Source organism: Manis javanica, chromosome 4 (genome assembly GCF_040802235.1).
Source record: "Manis javanica isolate MJ-LG chromosome 4, MJ_LKY, whole genome shotgun sequence".
In the NCBI taxonomy this organism is placed as follows: Eukaryota; Metazoa; Chordata; class Mammalia; order Pholidota; family Manidae; genus Manis; species Manis javanica.
The window spans coordinates 156,084,005-156,107,900 of NC_133159.1; the positions used below are offsets into that span (position 1 = coordinate 156,084,005).

Consider the following 23,896-nt stretch of genomic DNA (forward strand, 5'->3'; position numbering starts at 1 on the left):
CACGGAAGGTGACGTGGACACGGAAGTGGTCGTCGTCGCGGCGGCACCGGTGGGAGCTGGGCGCGGGGCTCAGAGTGCGGCCGGCGAGCGGACTAGCGGCGGTGGCTTCGCACCTGGGCAGCGGCGGGGGACGCAGGCGTTGTCGGATCGGTGTGAGTCCTCTGAACCGAGGAGAGGCTTCTCAGCCCGTCTGCCAGTCGGAGCCCCGGATCCGGGACCTGCTCAGCCGGCGTCACCATGACCAAGGCCGGCAGCAAGGGCGGGAACCTCCGCGACAAGCTGGACGGCAACGAGCTCGACCTGAGCCTCAGCGACCTGAACGAGGTCCCCGTTAAGGAGCTGGTCAGTACAGTCCCAGGAGGCCCAGGAGCCCACCCGCGACTAGCTCTGGCCTCTGTGTGGGCCTCCTGATTTTTCTATGCCTCAGTTTCCCTGTCTTAAGAGAAAGTGGGGAGGAGTGGGACTAAGTCTTCGGGGGAGTGGAGCGGGGGAGGCCTCGTCCTGCTTACTGTCCTTCCCGGGATGTACACGTGTCACTTTGGCGCAGTTCCAGAAGATAGGGAGGAGCTGCTTCTCTGGCCTTGGGCTTTTTACATGTCAGGAGTGAATCTCCCTTCATTTTGGGGGGCTTTTACAGGGCTCACTCCATGCTGGACCCAAAGTAGGGGCTCACTGAGCGGTTGCTGGATGTATTTGGAGAATGAATGAACAAGTGAATGAATAACGCGGCCGCAGAAAAAGGCATCAGGGTAGACCTGGGTGTGGCCCAGAACGGGGCTCTTCTAGGAAGTTGGCAATCCCATCCCGTTGCCCCAGCCCTGAGGCGTCCTTCCTTAAAGAACGTGAAGTGTCACAACTTGGTTGGCAAGATCTCTTCCCTACTTGTAAGAAACTGGCAGGAATTCCATGTATTGTGGCCCACCCCCCAACTGCCACACTCCCACACTCCCACCCTCCCACCCAGGAAACAGGCTTGAGGCCTGAGGGAGGTTACGCTATGTTGCCAGAGTGAATTTAGATGGTACATCCATGCTTTTCCCACTTGGTTCCCCACCAGTACCTCTCACTTTGGATGACCTCCACTTTGCTCACTTGCCTTTAGTGAATTACATTTACCTTTGGCAGTCTTCCCTCCTCCTTGGCTCTGTAGAGTGGAGGTTAGAACACATTCCCAGTTTATATCCCAGCTTCACTGCTTGGTAGCTGAGTGCCCTAGGCAAGCTAGTTGCCCTTTATACCTCGATTTCCTTATATATAAATGGTAATAATAGTTCCCATCTCATAGGGTTGTTGTGAGGATTAACTAAATTCGTGGCAGGTAACAAATGCTGATACATGTAGTTATTATCATTACCTTTTACTTCAAGGCTTTCTTTTTTTTTTAAAGCCTTTTGTAATTGTAGGAATTTTCTCTAGAAAATGCTTCATTAGCAGCTGTCCCTGCATCTTCCATGTATTGCTTTTACATTTTGTTCTCATTCCCTTTTCTAGGCTGCCCTCCCAAAGGCCACCATACTGGATCTGTCTTGCAATAAACTGACTACTCTACCGGTAAGATTGGCCAGCAAGCAAGATTCCTTCTAGAGCTTCTCCTTTCTGTTTGTAGGGGGAGTTGTGTCATAAGACATAATTTCAGGACAGGCCTGTAGGCAGGCTGTACCTAAATCTGAGTGTGTTGGGCATGGAGTGGGATGGTTTGTTTCCGTGGCAGGGAAGCAAGGTAGAGGTCTCATTCTTCAGAACAGTGAGAAAGTCAGGCCACAGAAAACTAAAGTCAATAGGATGCTGGCCAAATCACTTATTGGGCTCACCTTTTTTTCTGCCTTACATTATTCAAAAAATGGTTTACCTCCCTATAGTGTAAAAAAGGCTAGAGACCATTTTGTAAGTTGCTCTGCATTCCAAGGAGGAGGTTGTTTGTGAACAGCCTCCTTGTGCATCTTTTGATGAGGAACAGGAAAAAATGTGGCTTTTTGGGACTACCATGTCATTATCCTCCCAATACTTGAATTACTTGAGATACTTTATTGTTCAGCACATACAATCTGTGGTCTTATCTGATTCCTCTCCCAATTCTCCTTCATATGCTTTGCAGTGTCTTCAGTCCACAGTGCTTCACCTGTGTGCGCACTGAGCTCTCAGCCCTTTAACCTCTCCTGGGTAATGGCTGGTCTCTCCTCTGTAGCAGTTTTGCTTCACTGCCAGGCCTGTTGTCATTGTTGCCTTTTCCACATGTCACTCCTTGCCATACTTTATTGGGCTCTGGCTCAGAAATTGAGTCTCAGAAGTTGGCAGTTAACCCATTGGATCATTAGTCCATTCTCCTGCCAGTATTCTCCTGGGCCTTGCTCACTGTCTGTAGCATCTTTGCACAGCTCATCAAGAACTATTTCTGACATTGAAAGAGCTTCTGAGATCCCATGTCTTCCCAGACAGATACCGTGTCTAATGAAAGAACAGTAGTGATTCCTAGCAGCCTGACACTGGCCATGCACTTAGTCAGATAGTCATTCAGCACCCCAGTGCACTTTTCAGTCTGAGTTGTTTGTGCCTTCCTCAGTAGTGCAGACCCCCTGGCCTTTACAAGTCCCCAAAGAGCACAGTGTCTTGTTAGCTGAGGTTGGAGCATCACTTCAGGCCATTGTGCTAGGTGCTCAACCAAGACTAGCACTGGGTGCTCAAGGGGCACCTGATCTTTTTAGAAAAGCGGATGGTCAAACTGTTTTGATAGGTCCTGTGAAAGGGGAACCTAGGGTGCAGTGGATGGACAGGAGCGGTCTCTAGTCGCCCCAGGAGCTGTGTAGAAGGCGGATGGGAGGGAGAAGTGAGGAGGAAGGAACACACACTTATTTTGTGCCTACTTTGTGCTAAGCCCTTTTACCTACACAGCTTCCTACCTACCACCAGGAGTGGTGAGTGGTATCTCCATTTTCACACGAGGTGGAATAGCTGGTAAAAGGTTGAGTCAGGATTTACACACAGGTGCCTCTCTGCCTTGTGAGCTCCTGTGCTGTTATACCAAAGTGTGTGAGCCCAAGGCTGTAAGTTCTCTCTTTGGGTCTTAGTCGGATTTTTGTGGCCTCACACACCTGGTGAAGCTGGACCTAAGTAAGAACAAACTGCAGCAGCTGCCGGCAGACTTTGGCCGTCTGGTCAACCTCCAGCACCTGGATCTCCTCAACAACAGGCTGGTCACCCTGCCTGTCAGCTTTGCTCAGCTCAAGGTAATAATTCAGGAACCAGTGTTTCACGGCCAAGTGTGACTGAGGGCTTGGGGGCTGATGGAGCATGGCTGTGAGAAAGGCTGGCAGAAATCCCACCTTGTTGGCTCTGCCTCATATGGCCTTCTTCCTGCTCATTTTATTCCCTCTTGAAGGACTCTCTGTGTAAACTTGGGCTTAGCCTCCGTGTCCCATTTCTTTAGAGCCTGAAGTGGCTGGACCTGAAGGATAACCCCCTGGATCCTGCCCTGGCCAAAGTGGCAGGGGATTGCTTGGATGAGAAGCAGTGTAAGCAGTGTGCCAACAAGGTAAGTGTGAAGCTCCCCAGTGTCTCCATCACACATTCCCCCAGGACTTGCCTCTGCCTCCTTTTCGTTTTCCCTCCCAGGGCGCCTGTGGCTGTTTGTTGATTAAAGCACTAAGGTAGATCTCAGTGAAGTATGTCTACCGTAAGCCTGTCAACAAAAGGCCCTTTGTTTTCTGTGTTTACTTTACAAGTAGTAGAACAGTGCTATTTTCTGCTCTGCTGCAGTATTTCCATTCTTAATAACCCAGGACCCTGCATGATCCAGCATGGCATTATCGACAGGTTAAATGAGACAAGAGGGCTAGGGCCTTTCTGAGTCAGTTTTTTATAACAAAGGTGGTGTTAATATTTGTTAGGTTTATAGCTATAAACAGATTATTTCCTGGGCAGTTCGGAGCTTTGATTTCCATCAGGCCATCTGACAGGAGTCAGGAACTAAAGGCAGCATAGAAGGCAAACATGGCCAGTGACCTTGAAGATGCCTTACACTGTACCCATCTCAAACACTCCAGCAACAGTCACTTTTTTCCCTTCAGCTTTAGAACAGATTGCTGCTGCCTCAGCGGAGCACAGGTGATTTACCTGGTTGTGTTCAGGAGGCATGGTGAAGACTTTAAATGCTAGAATTAGTGGAAGTGAAATGTGTATGATGGGTCTCTATATAAATATCAAGAACAATGGCCTTTCTTTTCTTATTAATTAGCTCAGGGCTTTTAAATATGCTCATTATCTCTATCACCCAGTAATACAAGAAACCAAGTGTAAAAACACTGGAGCACAATGGCCAAGGCACCAGTTTGCCTATAGCTGGAAACAGCACAAGTGATGAGTGCAACCCTTGTGCTGTAGGATGTCTGTTCGGAAGATTAACGGGAGCTACTGCTGAGCACTCTTCCTTTGTCCTGCACGCTGTACATTTCATCTCAGTCCTCGTAATCCTGGGAAGTAGGTATTACTTCCATTTCTCTGTCTCAAGACACCCTCAGGATGGACATACCCATTTATTCATTCAACCAATAATATATTGAACCGTATGAAATTGCTGATATTCCAGTTTTTGACCTACAAAAATACTTTGAATTGAGTGCAAAGGTCTTTACACATATATCATCAAGACAAAGCTCCAAGTGGCTGTGGTAACTAAAGCCATGCTCCCTGGCTCCCTGCCCCAGTGCTGTCTCCTGCAGCACACCTGCAGGCCTTGCGAGGAGTGGTATGGGCAATCAGAGTGAGCGCGCTTGTCTCTGCGAGTTAGTGTAGGTCTCACCAGCCCTAAGCTTGTGGGGGTGTGGGTTATTCTTAGTAAAGCACCTTTTAAAATAATTTGTTAGTTCAATAGTATTCACTAAGCACTTACCATATGCCATGGGCTGGGATTGGTAGACAAAACCTACCTTCCAGGAGCTCACAATCTAGAGGAGTCTCCCATTTCTGAACTTGCGTTTTCAGATAATTAACTCCTGATGTATTGTAGCCCGGTAAAAAGGGATGTCTCTTAAACCTCCCAGCTGTTTAGCTAGCTAAAAATAAGTGAATGGTTGGTGCTTATTTAATATTCAAAGTTCAGAGTGAGACAGGGACTTGGAACTTGGGTTGCCTCTCACCATCATGCTAGACCTTCCTACACATCCTGCAACTCCTTTCTGAGCTGCCAATTTTTAGTAAGCTTGACTCCCTTCAGAGGTGTCAGCAGGTTCAAGTCCTGGGTTTCTCAGAGTGAGGTTCCTGTGGATTCAGACCAGGCTCTTGGAGAGAGCTGCTTCTGCAGGCCTCCTCCTGAGCCCCTCTGATGACGAGTATTTGCTTGTCTGAAGTTTCCATGAAATAAAATACTTACATTTGAATGCATGTCTGTCCTGCAGGTTACCTAGTGCAGTAGTGAAATAGACAATTTGGTGCCTTAATTTAGAACAGTTTAGGTTTTCTTCTTATTCATGCAATAAAGAAGATAAAGTAAAAACATGGCCATATTTATTGAGTGGAGATAGTACCAGGGGTTATGTTAAGTATCCAGTGCAAGTTATGTAATTTAATCTTACAACAGGCCAGAGAAGACTATCTCCCATTTTCCATAGAGAAAATTGACTCAAAAATGTTAAGTCGCTTGCTAGGGTCACATGATGAGTAAGTGGTAGAGTCAGGTTCATTCTGGGCTCCAGGCTTAGACTGTGTCCCCTACATCCAAGGAATACCAGCTTCTAAAAAATACAACTTAAAAGCCTTTAACTTCATTCTCCTAAGCATGCCCACAGTGCAAATCAGGTCTGGGAACTCAGAGGACCTGTACTCTTAGCTGGGCTACTTTCTAGCCACATGATGTGAACAAACCGCACTCGCAGAGCCTCTGTTTTCTTTTGAAATGGGAGTTCAGTCAATCGCTTATTACACATGCCTTGAGTGCTTAGCCTGCAGACAGAAGAGTAGTCCCCCAGCCTAGGAACTCATGGTCTTAGGACTGAGGTGCGTAAGAAAGCTCCCCAGGACTGGGAGGAGGGGAGCCTAATAAAGCCAAAGAAGGGAGGGCAGGAAGTCTGGGGGACAGACAGTGCTGCCCCTGCTCATCACAGAGTTGCTGGGAGGATTAACTGAAATTGTGTGTGTGAGGGTGAGTGTCAATGGCAGGACATCACAGATTGTAGTGGCACTGTGTTTCACAAACTCTTCTGGACAGCTTTAGTGGCCTGGGCGGATAGCTCCTCCAGCTAAGGTTGGTGCAGTAAGTTAGGATACAGAGAAGATGAGCTCCATTAGCTCTGCCTTGCTGCCGTGGCCTGTGGTGATGTGGGACCCTGAATAGTCTTTTTGAGGTTCCTGAGCAATGTGTATGCCGGCAAGACTCCTGTGTTGTGTAGCTGAGGTCCCTCCTTTCCCTTTGCAGGTGTTACAGCACATGAAGGCTGTGCAGGCAGATCAGGAGCGAGAGAGGCAGCGGCGGCTGGAAGTAGAACGAGGTAGGTGGTCCTTCCTCTGGTAGCTTCCTTCCCCAGCCAGCTGATGCTCAGGCCTCAGGAGTTTGAATCAGCAGAAGAGTTGTGGAAAGGAGTGGGGAACAGAGTGGTGGTGTATAGTATCACTTTTGTCTAACGAATCTCTCTGCAGCCCTGCCTTCTCTGCTGAGCTCCAGAGTCATATTCAGCTGCATGTCTTCCTGTTTGCTTGGAGGGTTAATCGGCATCTCAAATTGACCATCCCCTTCAACTCCTCCTGGTGTTCCCCTGTAATAGGAAACCACCATCCCTGCAGTTATGCAAGCCTGAAATCAGAAAGAGTCCCTGACTCCTTTCTTCAGTTACTCCCCTATCCAGTCTGTCAGCAAGGCCTGTGTGTGACTGCTCCTCCCCCATCAGTGCCACCACTGCAGCCAAGCCTCCTTCCTACAGAGTGCCGCAGTGCCGCCTAAAGTGATGCCCTGCCTCCACACTTGGGTCCTCTCTGCAGGGCTGTTCTCCACACAGCAGCCAGGGAGATCTCCTGAAAACAAATCAGTTATGCTGCTATTTGCTTAAAACCCTCTAATGGCTTTCAGTTGAATCTAGAATAAAATTCAAACTAACGTGGCCAACAAGGTCCACCATGGCCCAAGCCTGCTTGCTTCTCTGGCCTTGTCCACATAGAAGAATGCTCTTAACTTCAGTTACATGAACCTCTGCTGTTGCCTAAACACACCAAGTACAGTCTCACGTCAGGGGCTCTGCTTGGTTTCCTTTTCCCTCAGGTCTTTACGTGGCTGGCTTCATGTGATCCCTCATGTCTTTGCTCAAATGTTGCCTTAACCCTTCCAGAACCATCCAGACTAGAATAGCCATCCCACCTGTCACTCTTAATCACATCCCTTTTATTTTTTATTTTCTTGATGGCACTTACTACTCTCTCTTACTATTTGTTCACTTGTATTGTCTGACTCCTCTAGAAAGTAGGTAACTAAGGCACTAAAACCTGACTTGTCTTCACTGCTCTGTCTCGAGAACTTAAAGCAAGACCTGGCACACAGTAGGTGCTCCGTTGACTGGCTGGCTGACTTCTGAGCCCCTTACTGCCATGGCTGGAGCCAGGACATGTGTAGTACCCATTGCAGGCAGTCCCTGAGACAGAGCCCTGAGTTATGACGGGCCCATTCACATGCATGGCTACTGCGGAGCCCATGTTTATCCTAACCACTGCCACTGTTGCTTCTTGATGGCACACCTCCTCTCAAGGCTGGGGGTAATGTGTTCTTGGCATCCTCAGTGCCCAGCTGGAACTTGGCGCTTGTTTGTACATAGAAAAGCAGTGGAAAGCTACAGTACTTACAGGACTGCTATTCAGCTACATTATGGCTCAAATAGGATCTTAAGCCCAAAAGGACACTTACCCACCATTTGTGGCATTCTGGCTTTGGGAAAATGTACTTCAGCCTTCCAAATAACTAATTTGGAAATGCATTTTTAGAACCCAGAAAATTATATGTTGGGTACTGCACGTAAACCTACTTGAGCCATGAAGTAAATGTGAGTATGTCACATAGATTCCTGAGTTGAAGTCCAGAGATTACCCTCTGGCAAACTGTTAGTCTTTTTTCAGGAAAACATTTGCGTGGTCTCCAGCCCTGAGCTAGAGTGCTCACTTTCTCTTCTTACTTGCCCTCCCCATGCCACACTGCTTTCTGAAGCTTGCGAAGATAGGAATCCCAGAGAGTCAACATGTCCATTCTTCCTTCTCTTCATAGCTGAGTTGGAGAGGCTGTCAATGGCTGGCTTTCAGAATTAGTACCTAATTCTGGAGGAGCAGCAGACTTACCACCCATGCCTTTTGTATGTCTCCCTTGTTACATCACCCTAATGTTTGTGCTGGGAACCCCTCAGTAAGAGTCCATTCAACAAACACTGAGAGCAGCTTACTGAATTTTAGGGAGGGCTTACTTCCTGGAGAGCAGAAAGACAGTGATTTCCTTTTAATGTATCTTAATTTGACCATGAAATAAGGGAAAGGAGGCTGGATCCATACTGTTAGTCATCCGGGAAAGCACACTGGCAGGTCTGTGGGGAAGACGTCATCTTTGGGTGTTCCCTTGTAGAGGCCGAGAAGAAGCGGGAGGCCAAGCAGAGAGCCAAGGAGGCTCAGGAGCGGGAACTGCGGAAGCGGGAGAAGGCAGAGGAGAAGGAGCGCCGGAGAAAGGAGTATGATGCCCTCAAAGCCACCAAGCGGGAGCAAGAGAAGAAGCCTAAGAAGGAAACAAACCAGGCTCCAAGTACGCCCTCTCAGTTGTGAGGCTCCAGCAGGGGTGCAGCGGGGACACTTGCTTATGTTTTCAGGCATAGATGAGTGAGTCAGGGGGCTTGGTCATGGGGAGTGGAGGACTCCGAGGGAGCACTGCCCTGGCTGGTTTCCCTAGAGCCACATGCTGTGGATAGGTGTGTTGGTCAGAATTGGCTTAGAGCATTCCCGGCATACGAAGTTGTGCTTTTTGTTAAGTTTCAGATTCTAAGCTCACGGAGAAGGTGGAGACTGCCTAAGGTCAGATGACCCGTAAAAGTCCTTCACATTTGTGAAGTACACTGAGAGGCACCTGAGAGGGGAGAAGCTCTGTGGGGAGGGTGGAGGCCTGGGGTCCTGTCCTGCTTGCCCTCCCTGGTCTTCAGCAGGTCACCTAACCTCCCCACCTTTTTATTTTCTTGTAACATGAGGATCATATCTCCTTATAGGGTGGTGATAGGATTGAGTGAGAAAATCAGTGGGATAGGGTCATGCAGCTCAGTCAGGCTTTTAAAAATTTTGCCTAAAAATCTCAAAGCCAATTTTTTTTCTAACTGCAAATGTAATGTATTTATCAGCAAACGGTGGTCACCTGCAACAGCAGCAATTACTCCCCATTCCCAGCCGCAATCACTCTTAACAGTATGAAATGTCACCTTCTAGTCTTTCTTTTTATATTCATCTTACATAGGAATGATGACATTCACAATACTATTAATGAATCTCGAACCTGTTTCCTCAAATGGGCAGCACCTGTCCATACCTGACACCACCTGATAAGCCCCTGCCCGTGATCCCTAGGGACTCGGGTCCTCACCACGTTGCAGAGAACACAGGACTCTGGGGACTAAGCTATGAGAGATTTCCAGAATGAGCTCATTTTGAGTGCAGTCCCCTGAGATTCAAGAGAGAAGGCATTTCTGCTTCTTAAAACAGCTTTCTCTTCAGGGCCTGGGCACTTTTGAGAAGAGGGGTGCAAGTGGATCTGCAAGGGGGAGACTAGCAGCCGTTGGAAGGTGGGTCTCCTCAAAGTGATGGAACTTTTCTTTGTAATTTGTCTCTCCAGAGTCTAAGTCCAGCTCTCGGTCCCGCAGACCGCCGCCCCGGAAGCACAGCCGGTCCTGGGCTGTGCTGAAGCTGCTGCTGGCACTACTGCTCTGTGTCGCTGGCGGGCTGGTGGCCTGTCGGGTGACACAGCTGCAGCAGCAGCCCCTCTGCACCAGCGTGAACACCGTCTACGACAATGCGGTCCGGGGCCTGCGCAGCCATGATATCCTCCGGTGGGTCCTGCAGACCGAGTCCCAGCAGTGAGCTTGTCCTCAGCCCTGCTGCCTCCCCAGCCTTGGAGCTTGGATTCCTACGGAATTGGGTTCTGCTGGACACAACCTCTTTTTAGCTCAGACCTACCTGCCATCATCAAATGGCTGCCAATGGTACTTGAGATCTCTTTATAGACTTCTTTGTTCCTTAGTCAGGGTTCCCTGGTGGAAGAAGTGGGAGGTGGGGACAGTTACCTGCATGCCTGAAGGAATAGGCTTGGGATGGGGAGAGGAAAAAGCCTTTTCTAATTGCTATACAAAGTTGCATAAAGGCAAGGCTCATTTCTACTAAATGGTCAGGTCAGCTGTCACTACATTTATACTTTTGTATGTCACAAATCTTTCTTTCATTCCTCCCTGGGTAGCCAGGGCAGATCAGGAGGCAGTGTGTCACTGGGGACACAGGGATCACCATACTCAGCGATCTAAATTGAGGGGAGGGGCATAACTATTTTCTTAAGGACCTCAGGCACTGAGACATTTTAATGACTGTACAAAATCTCAGGCTGTGAAAGGGGCTTCAAGACCATCCAGGCCAATATAACAATTGCAGACAGGGAACCAGGCCCCCCGTGACTTGCCTACAGTCTTCCAGTTAGTTTGAGGCAGGACCGGATTCCCACTCTGGTATCCTCCTTTCCTTCCCGTCATTTTGCCTCCTTTATAATGTCCTGAAAGAAGGGAACTCACACCAGAATTGAGTCTCTCAGCTGGAGTGTAGACTCTTTGGTGGTAGACAGATTCATCGACCCACAAGTAGAAATCTCACAGCTATGAAGGTCTTGGGCAGCTCTGTGGAGTCCTGGGCTAAGTCATGTGGCACCCATGAAATGGGGACAGTCCAGGCCCCTTGCCTTGATTTGAGAGCATTAACTCCCCCATTGTCAATAAACAAGGAGGTGTGGACCCTTGCAAAGCCACATTGTCTTCAACAGCTCTGTCAGTAGTTAGTGTGACTAAATACCTCAAAGGCAGCCTGAAAACTCAAGCTTCATAGGCTGAGGTTTAGAATTATATGAATCTAGACCTGTAGTTACACCTATACATTCAAAGGAAGCAAGTAGCATCATGGAGTTTAAAAGTGGTGCATTAACTAATGACTAGCACAAATAATGGCAGGACTGTCCACTCTCGTCTGCCAGATTAAGCATTTTCTTGCTTTCTAGCCTTCTCTGCCTCTTCTTTTTCACAACAGCTGGATGAAGGGATCAGAAATGGTCATGTCATGGTGCTCAGTCACCAAAACTACAGATCGCAAGCTTCTTGCCTCTCCATAGGTTCAGACAAAGGATGGGATCCAGCTTTTTAGTCCTAGTGGCCCATTTGGATGGACTGCCACTTGTGACTGTCCTGATAATGGAAGAAATGACTTGTTCTTTTCTCCCCCAAGAACAGCCCTCCTGCAGAGGCCCACACCTTACTCAGAATCACTACACATTCCTTTAGTCTTCCTCCAAGCTCTAGAGCCACTGGTACAAATGCTTTATTGAAACAACACACAGTACACAAAAGGAGATTAAGAGAATATGGAGGTCGGCATAGGGGTCCGGCCCCCGTTCTGAGGCTGGCTGAGGCAGTGGTAGGGGTGAGGGAGGCTGGGGCCTACCCAGCCTAGTCAAGCCAGCTTGCTGAGGGAGATTCACTCATGATCTTGAGATTTGATGCTGAGGTTCTTTTGGATTTCTGTAATTATTAAATACATGTCTGAGTGGTCTATGTTCTTTGTATTTTGAGGGCTGGGTGGGGCAGGGGTGGTTTGTGCACAGCTGCTGCTGGCTAGGACAGGAGAGGAACTATAAGTCTTAGGCTTCAGTCCCAAGTGGAAAGTAGGGAGATTTGCAAAGAAAGACACCAGGAAAGAGTCTGCTGTGGGCCTGACGAGGCTTGTGCTCCAGGAGGCACTTCAGTCTCTTCCAAGGTGGAGCTTTTCATCTGTCCTTGTGCCTGAGGGCTAGTGTCAGTCTGTACTGTCCAGAGAGAGATCTGGCTGCAGAGTGGTCATCTGAAGGTAGATACGCCTGGACAGCTCTGGTCCCACACGGCGGGAGGTAGATGTCACACCTTCCCCACGGCGTACCTTTATGTCTGCAAGCAAATTCTGGCGTTCTTGTTCCGAAAAACACCGCCTATAAGCCTGAAAGTGGTAAATGACCTCTCAGTACCCCATCATCTATGGTCATTCCTTGTCCATGAACAAGGGCACAGTAAGCGTGTGTGTGTAGTGGGGTGAGAACCCATCCTCCCTCCCTGGGTCAGTATTAACAGCTCTGAGCAGTCCTGCAATGCTGACCTATAAGGCATTCTTGGGCCCCCACCAATGCTGTCCCTAAAAACCATCTGGGCCTGCTGGGTGGAGACACCTGGACCACCATACCTGGACCAGCAGCTGTGGGGAGGGGTAGGCATCCACTACAGCACTGGCCATTTCCAGGCTGACCCGGTTCAGCTGCTGAATCTGTCTCCTCCAGACCAGTGCGAGTCCCCTGCCAGCACGGTCCACCTTTGCCCCTCCGGCCCAGTCACTCTCCAGGCAGAAGGAGAAACTAGTTTGATCTCGGAGCTTCCTGTGAATAGCACCGTTGAAGAGCTGCAAGTCATTCATTACTCCTGCACCTATCCCTTTACTGGCCTCAGACAAGTGGGCACAGTGTCACATCTGGCCTATTTGAGGGCTTTGTTCCCAAGCAGGTTTACTTGATGGTTCCTTTAAAAATGACACCTAGTCCACTCTGTTTATGTTGAGATTGGGTTGTACTGACCAGAGGCAGTGTGCACAGGTTAGGCACAAGGGACTGGCTATCAGGCAATTTGGAGTCTGGTTTTGGTTGTTCTAACCTGCTAGGAGCTTATACAAGTCAGTCTCTTCAGACCCCAATTCCCTCCAATATAAAATGAGGGACTTAGACTGGACTGTCTCTGAGGTCCCTTATTTTAAAGGCTGAGTATGGACACTCCTTGAACTATTACTCCTTATTACACTATGACCTGATCTGTAATGGATCCTGGTAAGGTGACCCACTGGTGACCCAGTACCAACCAGCAGAGCACAAGCTTACACATGAGCTAAAGCAGAGCATTTAAAGGGACAGGGTTTGAGGGCTTTTCCTAAGAACCCCTGATGTGAGGTTAGCAATTTCTGCCTCAAGCTTGTCAGACAAACAGGCTGGCAGAAAATTTAGGGAAAAGGGACATCTTTGCATACCAGAAGCATGGTAACAGACAAGGCCTAGCAACAGATGCAGGACTTATGGGGTGCACTCACTTGAAGGGTGCCTCGGCCACAGCCTTTGTGAACGTGCAGGTGAAGTCAGCCAGTTCTTCCCAGCTCTGCACGATTCGAGCCTGGGCTTGTGTGTGTAGCTGCAGATCCACCAGTGCCTAGAAACCCAAAGCAGGATAGACTGGAAGGGCGGAGAGAGCCTAATTTGAGGTGGTTCTCTCACTATTCACTGAAGCTGCACCCAGCTCCTGGGCCCCTTCTCTCCTATGCAGCACCAAGGCAGACAGCAGGCACTTTATTCCTTACCAACAGCAAACCAAATCAGGTGAGATGAGTGGACACCCAGTCTGATGCAGGCAGCAGGAGGTTCTTACCTCTTCCATGTCTACCCTGGACACCATGGGCCCAGTGTTGGCCTCTGACAGTTTCCGTTTTTTCTTCTTGGCCTGTTCTTTCTTTGCCACTCCCTGTTTTCTTCTCTTTGGAGGATTCAGATCACTGCAGCAGGGGAAGAAATCAAAGAAGGGCAGCAGCTCCAGGCTGAGCTCAGAAGAGGTATGAGAAGACAACCAAAGTGCCCCACTGGGCTTGACAAGGACACTATCTTGAGGACGGACCCAGACCTGAGATTGAAAAACTTCACATTGGCCCAAGAGCTGCCCCGTTTAATGCTAAGTCTTGAGAACAAATCCATACCTGAAGTGTTTCTCTTGATCCACAATCACCAGGGACAGAGCTTTACCTTCTGTCTTTGCTGTGATGTCAGTTACAAAGCTTCGAAGTGTTTCCTTCCCTTTCTCCATGCTGCCCAGACTTCCCTGCATGAAGGGGCAGAAATGAATTAATAATTGCTCCCTACAGTCAGCCCCCTCTCCCATGCTTCACTGTCCAACCTCTGGCTCTACCCACCTGCTTGAAGTTGTAGGTCATGGACACAAATGCCTCTGCCAGAAGCACCACCAGGACCATGGGCTCCTCCACCCAGCCCTCCTCTCCATCCTGCCAAAGGACCAGAACCCAGCAGAGGGAGGCAGGTCAGCAGGTGCTCAGCACCTGCGAGAGACCCAAACCTTCTGCGTCAGTGAACTCACCCCCATCAGCCTAATCCGTTTTGCATCATCATCCTTTCTCCTCTGGACTGAAGTTACAGTGGCAGGAAGCAATAACCCCTGATCCTGTCCCTCCCCAGTCCTCAACTGTTCAAACGGGGTATACTGCACCTCAGAGGTGGTGATAGGAAAAGAACAGTGAGTTGAAATGGGCTGAGAAATAACTGCCAATATTTCTATACATTTTGAATAGAGGAATGGAGGGAAAGGAAACTCTTCCGAAGGGTTTGGTGCAAATAAGTAACTTGAGCTTTAAAAGCAGATGCTAACTATGAGCTGAGGGGCCCTTACAAACATACAGGGTTTGTGTGACAAAGATAAGAACCACAAGAGAAAAGTCAGTCTGTGAAAGCACCTTCTCTTCCCCATAGTTAGGGAAGAATCAAACAAAGCCAGGGCCACCTCACAGTGAACAATTCTACAGCAGTATTGCATAATAGAAGCAACTGGAAGCAGGCCCTGGGCCGAGAGCTTTCTGATCAAGTCCCTATCAGCAAAAGCCAAGACCCATAATACAGCAGAGTGTGGGAGGAGCTCTGGGTTCTAGTTCCCATTTAGCCACTAGCATGCGTAATCCTTAACAAGGCTTTCAACGTCTCTGAGCTTCAGTTTCCCCCTTGTGGGAATTAGAACTCCTTCCCTATAGGATAACTGCAACCAGAACCTAAGAATGCGGAAGTGCCTTGAAAGGATATATGAATATTTAAGTTGGCTAATACCCCAAATTACTGAGAAAAATATGAGTCAAACGAGAAGACAAATATCTTAATATTTCACCTACAGACTACTGAAAATGAGAGGTGGCATATTTTGGGTTGATGGATAGGAGTGGAAGGTACAGGAGCTGTCCTAGTCACTGCACAGCCGTTCAGGGAAGGAACATTTACTGCGTGCCTACTGTGTGCTCAGTGATTGTATCATTCTGTCCCCACAGCAGGAGAACTGAAAAGGGTTGTAACAGTGTCCTCATTGTACATATGAGGCACAAAGAGATGAAATGATTTGCCCATGGTCACAGCAATAAAGCCATGAGGCTGGGATTCACATCTAAGCTGCCCATTCCCAAAGCACAGTTAAAACCAGTAATGCTGTGCTGATTCTTCCCTCCGCCCCACAGACCCATTCTCCACTTTTCCCCATTCTGCTCTCTGCCAGAGGAGGGAGACCTCTACAAACCACATCACAAGGTCAGCATGTCTTCTGGCTGGGCTTGGCTAGTGGGGAACACAGCAGGAGTTCGGAGGGAGGGAAGAAAAAAAAGTCAGGGTATTTCCCTGGTTTCCTTGCAATGGGGTCACCAAGGTTTTGCTATGCACCCTGATGGAGACAGATTTTTTTCAAGGTGGGTCCTTTCTACATCTCTCTCTCCTGGTAACCACTTCCTCCCCTCATCCCTTCAGGCCCTAGGCATGGTAACAGCTATGCAGGAGGTTCTCAACCAGGGGTGATTTTCCCCACAAGGGACATTTTGCAACATCTGCAGACATTTTCTATTGCCACAATGGGGAGGGGTGCACTGGCATCTAGGAGGTAGATGCCAGATATGATGCGAAGCATCCTACAGAGCACAGAACAGGCCAGCACAACAGAGAACCCTCCGACCTGGAATGCAACAATTCCTGAGGTGAGAAACCCTGAGTTAATGCTGTTACTACCCTGAGGCACTGTGTTGTCCCTATCGTTTCCTTGTCCTATCGTTTCCTTGTCCCATCGTGATGCTTTGGAAAATAGTCCCTTTATTACATCACCCTCAAATTATCCTAAATTGACTGTGCCATCTGTTTTCCTGCTGGGACCCTAATACAGCCTTTAGAATGAAAGCATATTTATCCTATAACTCTAAGGAGGAGGAGAGACATGTGCCAGAAAACCCCTACCTCAGTGGGCCCAGACTTTCTCCTCCAGGTGATGCTGCCAGGCACAGCCTGGGCCTCAATCCCACAGCAGCACCCCATGGACTGCAGTGCCCCAAGGAGCTGGCCCCCACCTGCCATTTGTAAAAGCCCTGCAACAGATGGGAAAGGGGCCGTCAGTGGGTGGTCCAGGAGGCAGGTAACTCAGCATGGAGTGAAGACAATCGCTCAGAGGACCTGGATCCAGCACCACCACAATGTGCCTCAAGCATTCCTCTGGCCTGAGAGCTTTCAGTCTGGTAACCAGTGCGGCCTTCTTCTTCCTTTCCTGTTGTCTCAGGGTGCTTTCCCTCTGGCTTGCTTGTCCCCGTGGCTGGCATCCCTGGGAACCTTTCCTCTGGACCTTCTGACTGCGCCTGGTTCTCTTCTGAGGCGGGGAGACCACGTTTGTTCTGGTTACTGTCAGGCTGTTGCTCTGGATGGGACAGGTGGTGTGGTGGGCTGGAAGCTGGGGGCATGGACTGTCTACCACAGAGTCCTTGTTATTTGATGCACACCTTTCAGAGGTGACATGGAAGGGAACATCAGGGATCTTTGGAAAGGGCTGTTTTTTCCAGTCACGTGATCCTCCTTCATTACTTTCATGATCCAAAACACTTTTAATTGGGGAGCTAGAGTCCTCAGGGCTCAGCTGCTTGTGGGACAAAAACTTACATGTAAGCCTCTCAGCCAGGGGAATAATTTCCTCCTCAACCTCACTTCCACTGCTTAGCACCCTGACTGGCTCTGTTTGTGTGACGGTTTCAGCTGCATGAAGGATAGGTGGTTGACCTTTCAACCTTGGTGATGGACGACAGGAAGTCTCAGAATCTGAGGTGTCAACCACTACAATTTCCTCCCTCTGAGGCTGCAGCCTTTTTGTTGAAGATGGTTTCTTCTTTAGAAAAGTAAATGTTGGCAACTCCTCAGAGTCACTCTCACTGGAATCCATTGACAATGATGACTTCTTTAGAGCCACTGATATATGCTAGCAAATTAATTCCCTAAGAAGAAAAGAGAGATAAGACACAGACTGTAGCATTGAATTCAGTCTGTAAGATGTGTTCTATCTAAGCTATATGGAAATAAATATGATAAACAGAGAAATAGAGAAACAGAGAAACAGGACATGGTCCCAACACATTCAATCTGGAACTCAGAACAGCTCTGTCTGTAGTCTAACATGAGCTCTCCTCAAATCCCTAGGTCAAGGCCAGGTATAAACAAAGTGGAAGTTACTATTACAGAATCTTAATGGGATAGTAACAAGGCTCAACACCAGCCCCCTGTTGATCTCTGCATTTGAAATAGAGATGCCAAACTCGTGCTTTAAAAAGAAAAAACTGAGGTATAATTTGCATACCATAAAACTAATTTTTAAGTTCAGTGGTTTTTAGTGTATCTACAGGTTGTGTGACCATGACTACTAATTCCAAAACATTTTCACCACCCCAAAAAAGAAATCCCATAGCCATTAAGCATTCACTGCCTATTTCCCCAACCCCTCAGCCCCTGGCAACCACAGACCTTTTTCTGTCTCTATGGATTTGATTATTCTGGATAGTTCCTGTAAATGGAATCATACCGTGTGATCTTTTGTGTCCAGTTTCTCACTTAGCATAATGTTTTCAAGGTTCATTTATGTTATAGTATGTGTCAGTACTTCATTGTTTTTTGTAACTAAATAATATTCTGTTGTAGATATGCCACATTTTATCCATTCATCACTTAATGGATATTTATTTGGTTAGTTTCCTTTTTCCGGTCATTATCAATAAGGCTGCCATGAACATTCATGTCTGAGTTTCTGTGGGGACATGTTTTCAATTCTCTTGCATATATACCAAGGAGTATAACTGCTAGTTAGTGTTCGCGAATCATTCTTTGAACAAATATTTACTAACACTGGGGGTCTGATCCAGAATGGGCCATGTTACCTTTCTGGGGCTCATTCTCTAATAAATTAGGGATAATAACAGTAAGGTCGTGAGAAGTACATGAAATCAAGTATCTACATACAGCATTTAGCACAGTTTCTGCCTCACAGTAACCTCTCAGTAAAGTAAGATGAATGAGTGGGGGGGACCTCATTTCTGTCCACAAGGTGGGCCTCTGATGACTGGCCTAATGAGGGAGGCAGCCCAGCTGACCCCTGTGCGGCACGCTCCGCGCCTCTTCCGCCGGCACCAGGGCGCGGCGGTCCGGCGGCACGCTACGGTCTCGGGCAGAGGCCCCGAAGACCCCGGCCAGCAAGCCGCTGCGGAGCGGGGCTCAAGAGGTGCGCCCCGAGCCGTCAGCCCGCCCGCCCGCCTGCACCGGGGGTGCTTACCTGCAACTTGCCCTGCCCCTCTTTCTACGCAAGACCCGGAAGTAGATCGGCCTTAGCGGGGGAGGGGGCGCTTATTGACACCGGAAGCGACTGTACAGCAAACATGGCGTCGGTGGTGCGGGCCCTGAGGACTCGGGCGGCTGGTAATGAACCCTCTGGCTGTTGTGGGCGAGGGGTGGAGGCAGAGTGGAGACCTTGCAAGGAGTCTGGGGGTGGGGCGGGTGGAGGGCGTTCCCTGCGGAGAGCCTTGCGTACGGCGTGGTGGTAGTGTGCAGGGCCCACGAAGTTAGAGGGACGGCTGTCGCTGAACACGTGACATCTAGGGCTCCGAGCCCTGGGTGGCTGTTCGGGAAGCACGTGTCCTTCCCCTGCTTCCCTAGCGGTTCGCAACCTGGACACGCCTCTTTCCTTCTCTGGGTTTGTTTGGACCCCATCTATGAAAATAGGTTGCAAATATTGGCACACTGGAACTCGAAAAATTGATCCATTCGTTCAACGGGTTGAGAGGTCTTTGTGCCAGTCACTGTGGTAGATGTTTCAGCACAGGAGGTGAAGAAAGGCTCCATTCTCTGGGCTATTCTTTTTAGTAGAAAAGTCAATAAATGAGCACATACGTAAAATGTAAATTGTGACAATTTACACAATTGCTGTAAATAAAGCAGAACTATGGGTGTGTGTGTCTTTTTTCTGGTTTGGGTAGTCAGGGAAATCCTCAGAGGAGGTAACGTCTTAAGACTTGAAGGATGATGAGAGGCCTAGCTGGTCCTGTAGGAAAATGAAGGGCAAGAGAGTGCACTTGATCCAATCTTACATTTTTGAAAGCAAACCGTTGCTCTTAAACGGGAGGTAAGAGAGGAAATCAAGGAACCAGATGGGAAGCTGTAATAGTGGCCCTGATGAGAGGTGATTTAGCTCAGATGTTGGCAGGATCAGTGAACTTGGAGGGAAATGGATGGATTTGAGATTGTTTTGGAGACAGAATCCACAGAGCTTGCAGGTGAACTGGATACATAAGGTGAGCAAAGGTGAGAAATCTGCAATGACTCCTTAATTTCTGCCTGAGCAACTGCATAGGTGCTAATATCATTTACTTGGAGGAGGAAGATGAGAGTAGAGTAAAGGGCAAAAATTTGTTAATAAGATAATGTAGGTAAAACTAAGCTTAGTAAGTGAGTGAATGAACAAATGAGTAGGTGTGTTTAAGGGTAGGTGGATCCTGCCGCTGGGCATTTAACATGTTGTCTTTCTAAGTCCTTATTTCTGGTCTTTTGCCCCAGCTAGTCTCTGTTCTCATTAAAACTTAAGAAACCTAGGCTCCAGGAACTCTGAACTTTTAGTCTTCAGAGACCCACAAGGCTTCTTAAAGACTCTTGGCATGGCCCTGATTAACCATGGCTGTGTCTGGAGACCTCGAAGGCAAGGACTGCCAGCCCTGGGCTTGTCATATAGCAAGGGGCTTCCATCTTGGTTAGTATGAATATTAGTTCATTTTCCTTTTTAAAATAAATGCCATTGAACACTTTGGAATGAATCTGTAGAGATTAACAGGGCAGGGAGTCTTCTTGGTTGTACCTGTGCTTAATGGGCTTGCCAGTGAAATGGCTAGGAGGCTGTTGGAGCCACCCTGAGAGAGCCTTTTTGTTTACATGTGTCTGGTGTGCAGTGAATAGGTGGCCGGCTAAGAAAGTGGTGGCTTAGGCCACAGCAGGAGTCTCTGGGTGTCCTGTTAATGGGCCCTGTGGTCTGGCTTTCCACAGTGCATGGAGCCTTGAGGGCATGTGGTAAGTGAAGCTGAAACAAGCAGCTCTGTGGTATCCTCTTGTTGGCTTCTGGTTCTTTGGTGTTTGTCTCTCCTCAACAGGACTGATGTGTCAGGACCCAGGGCACATGGTGTTTATTATTTTTTTTCTTGTAATATTTCACTGTCATCCACCCTGCCCCCAGTCACCCACAGGCATCTCATGCAGTGCTTACACCCTGGAAATACAAGGAATGATCTATTCCCCATCATGGGAGAAGGCCAAGGACTTCCAGACACTGCCTGAAAGTCAACACAGTCAAGTGGCATTTCTGCACCCGTATCTTCCTCACCTCCCTAGCCACTACTGCCTGCCACCTCTCAGCTTAGCCAATGGACTACTGAGGCAGAGAAAGAGAGTCTGATTGGGTGCCTTTCTGTATAACATTCTGTTCTTTCTGTAGTTACAGCCCTGCTGAGCCCACCTCAGGCTGCAGCTCTTGCTGTCAGATATGCATCCAAGAAGACAGGTGGCAGCTCCAAAAACCTTGGTGGAAAGTCACCAGGCAAACACTTTGGCATCAAGAAAATGGATGGTGAGGGTGCACCTTGGCTTCCGTTTCCCAGCTGTGCACTACCCTGTTGTCCCTGGCTTCCTTTGAAGAGCTGGGAAACCATACAGATTCCTGGCCCTATACTCTCCACTTGGCTCACCAGAGCATTTGGCTCCAGATTAAAGAGGCAGATTAAGACCTGGGGCACGGGGGTGAGGGGTGGGTACTGAGAAAGAGCAAATAGCTGTAAGCCTTGGCCATGCGACTGGAGAGAGGAGGCTGCTGGGTGGTGGATGGGGCTGTTTCATGGGACCATCTGGGAGTTGGTTTTATCAAGGGGCAGGCTTTGAGGTTGGTGCGCACTATTTGGGCTGGGAAAGAGAAGGCTGTCATGTTTCCTTAGCAGTCTGCTGTGCTGCCCCATCACAGGGGCCCAGTCAGTGAACTTGTGGACTTCTCTTCTAGGTCACTATGTTCATGCTGGCAACATCCTTGCGACTCAGCGCCACTTCCGTTGGCATCCAGGTGCCCACGTGAGTTGCCCTGTGGCCCTCCCCCTTTTTTTCTTTGGTAGGACCACCTCTCTGCTCCTAAGCACAGTAATAGTAACAGAACAGTTGCATTTATTGGGTGCTTATCAAATGCCAAGCATCATGCTAATACCTGGGCCTACATTATCTCATTTCATTCTTACTCCATTCCTGTGAGGTAGTAGGTCTCATCTTCATTTTACAGTTAAAATGCCAGAGACTTAGTGTAGGGGCCCAAGTGCCCGGGCTTGGAGTTGAATCAGGTCTGCTTGCCTCCCAGTTACACTGTGTTTTGCCTTGGGTGAAGCATTGGCCTTGTTCTCTTGGGTCTCCTTTCTAACCCCCAGTTCTTGGAGGAGGAGATGCCTGGTGATTCAAGATATGTTCTGAATCTTGCAAAAGTAATTTCAACTTATTCCTTTTCCCTTAATAATTCATCCGCCCTTGCATAAAGTTAATAAGTGACTGAAAGAAAGCATGAATGTAATAGAATCCAATGTGTGCTAGAAATCAGGCCCATAGTAGGCAGGGATTTCAGTTTCAGCAAGTTGGGGGTTACTTTCTGATGTACCAAGTTCTTTGTTAACATACATCTATACTATACTCTTCACATTATTTTAAATATTAGTTCAGTTTCTTTTGTTTATAATCAATCCCCCACCATCACCCACTGCCCCTTTTTGGCAATTTCAGGAGGCACAGAAAGACTGATGGGAACCTACAATTATTTCAAAAATGCTAATTTTTATGTGAACTGATTGTATTTGTAGTAGCTTTATCTTTTAGAACTTGAGATATTGGACATGTGGCTATGTTAACTCTTGGAACTTAGACAATAATGATAATAATGGTAAAAGTTAACATGCTTCAAGCTAGGCGGCATTGTAAGCTCTTCATGATTGTTAACTCATTTGATCCTTGAGGTGACCCTGTAAAGTAGTTAATATTATCCCCATTTTGCAGGTGAAAAAACTAACACACAGTAAAGTAAAGTAACTTGCCAAGATCATACAATAGTAAGTGGTAGTGCTAGCATTTGAACCAGGCATCCTCACCCCAGAGCCCATCCTTTTAATCAGAGAAATACTGAATAAAGCTGGACTACCTGGGTAAAAACTGCCACACATTCAATATCAAGTTCTAAAAGAAAAAAGCTAAAATGTTTATAGAGTCCATTGTTTATTTAATCTCCTAGCTGGTATTTCTCATCTGAAAAACAGAGTTAGAAATAGTGCCCACTTAACAAGGTAATAATTAAGTGAGTTCATATATGTAAAAGGACTTGTAACAGTGCTTATAAAGTAAGCACTATATAAGTATTAGCTGATAGCATTGTTGTTTTATTGGCATATGCATTATCTATATAGCTTTGCTCTGTACTTTCCAGAAAGCTTAAACTTTATAGTTTGAAAATGTGTATAGATGAAAATGTGTATCAAATATATGTCAATGCACATCAAACTAATGTTTAATATAACAACTTCCCAGGGGCAGTGATGAGGGGCATCTTTCTATTGTGGCTTCTGGCCACTGCACAGACATGGATCCAGGTATCAGCTGTCAGGGACTGAGCAACTACCAGGATTGGCTATTGAAGATTTCTTTCCCCTGCTTTGTCACAGAGTCAGTAAAGTAGAAAGCAAAGAAGCTCCAAGTGCAAGTGGTGGGAAAGGGAAACCCAAATAGAGCTTTCTGAACTCTCCCCTTCAGCCCCAGGGCCTGAATCCTTCTGAGAACTATCCTGAAGCCCTGGGATGGACCACCTGGCTGGGTGTCCGACTGATCAGCTCTGTGTTGCAGGTGGGGCTGGGGAAGAAGAAGCACCTGTATGCCCTGGAGGAGGGGGTAGTCCGCTACACTAAGGAGGTCTACGTGCCCAGTCCCAACAACTCAGAGGCTATGGATCTGGTCACCAGCCTGCCTAAGGGTGCTGTGCTCTACAAGACTTTTGTCCACGTGGTTCCTGCTAAGCCCGAGGGCACCTTCAAACTGGTAGCTATGCTCTGAACTCCTGGTTGAGGCCATTGGACAGAGACTTTGAAGTCCAGGTGACAGGAGTGGGTGGTACCAGAAGTCAAGGACTGGCGTGACAACAAGTCTGCTTTGTGGTGATTGCAGAAGGATTCTGAGAAGTGACTGGGTGGGAAGCCCATTGGGAAACCTGACCTGAAACCAAAAATAAAGTTAGCCGGGGTCATAAGTCTATGCTTTTGGGGATGGAGCTGTTTACTGATTTGTTGGTCCTTATTCATGTTCTCCAGTGCACTCCAATGGACAGCCTCAAAGCAGGAAGAAGCCTATCAGAGTGAGGAAATGAGAAGAGAGGGCTTGGAGGGGGTTGCTTTAGCACCATCCCCAGAGAGGAAGGAAGAGATGGGTTTGTGCTTAAGGGCACCACTGCTCCTTCACCTCCTAGACCCCACACAGGCTGAGGGCCATCTAGGA

General features: G+C 48.0%; 3 protein-coding genes across 6 annotated transcripts; 2 read left to right on the top strand and 1 right to left on the bottom strand.

Annotated features, from left to right (window-relative positions):
- LRRC59 (leucine rich repeat containing 59) lies at positions 1–11,793 on the top strand. Its single transcript, XM_017641376.3, has 7 exons — positions 1–342; positions 1,492–1,551; positions 3,066–3,224; positions 3,425–3,529; positions 6,407–6,479; positions 8,582–8,755; positions 9,827–11,793. Exons 1-7 carry the CDS (start codon positions 238–240, stop codon positions 10,069–10,071), a joined length of 921 nt encoding a protein of 306 aa, XP_017496865.3. The 5' UTR covers positions 1–237; the 3' UTR covers positions 10,072–11,793.
- Positions 11,547–18,764, bottom strand: EME1 (essential meiotic structure-specific endonuclease 1). 4 transcript variants are annotated; one of them, XM_017641371.3, is made up of 9 exons: positions 18,630–18,764; positions 16,499–17,304; positions 16,286–16,413; positions 14,209–14,298; positions 13,996–14,117; positions 13,674–13,797; positions 13,342–13,457; positions 12,454–12,643; positions 11,547–12,213 (listed from the first exon to the last, which is right to left on the bottom strand). In XM_017641371.3, exons 2-9 carry the CDS (start codon positions 17,250–17,252, stop codon positions 12,037–12,039), a joined length of 1,701 nt encoding a protein of 566 aa, XP_017496860.3. In that variant the 5' UTR covers positions 17,253–17,304; positions 18,630–18,764; the 3' UTR covers positions 11,547–12,036. The 4 variants fall into 4 exon arrangements, 2 of the variants coding, with proteins under 2 accessions (XP_017496860.3, XP_017496863.3); XR_005056201.2 differs by having other exon boundaries at positions 12,030–12,164; positions 12,454–12,666; XM_017641374.3 differs by having other exon boundaries at positions 12,030–12,164.
- On the top strand, positions 18,670–23,656 carry MRPL27 (mitochondrial ribosomal protein L27). Its single transcript, XM_017641377.3, has 4 exons — positions 18,670–18,772; positions 20,832–20,963; positions 21,387–21,454; positions 23,252–23,656. Exons 1-4 carry the CDS (start codon positions 18,733–18,735, stop codon positions 23,456–23,458), a joined length of 447 nt encoding a protein of 148 aa, XP_017496866.1. The 5' UTR covers positions 18,670–18,732; the 3' UTR covers positions 23,459–23,656.
- Positions 23,657–23,896: the final 240 nt, after the last annotated feature.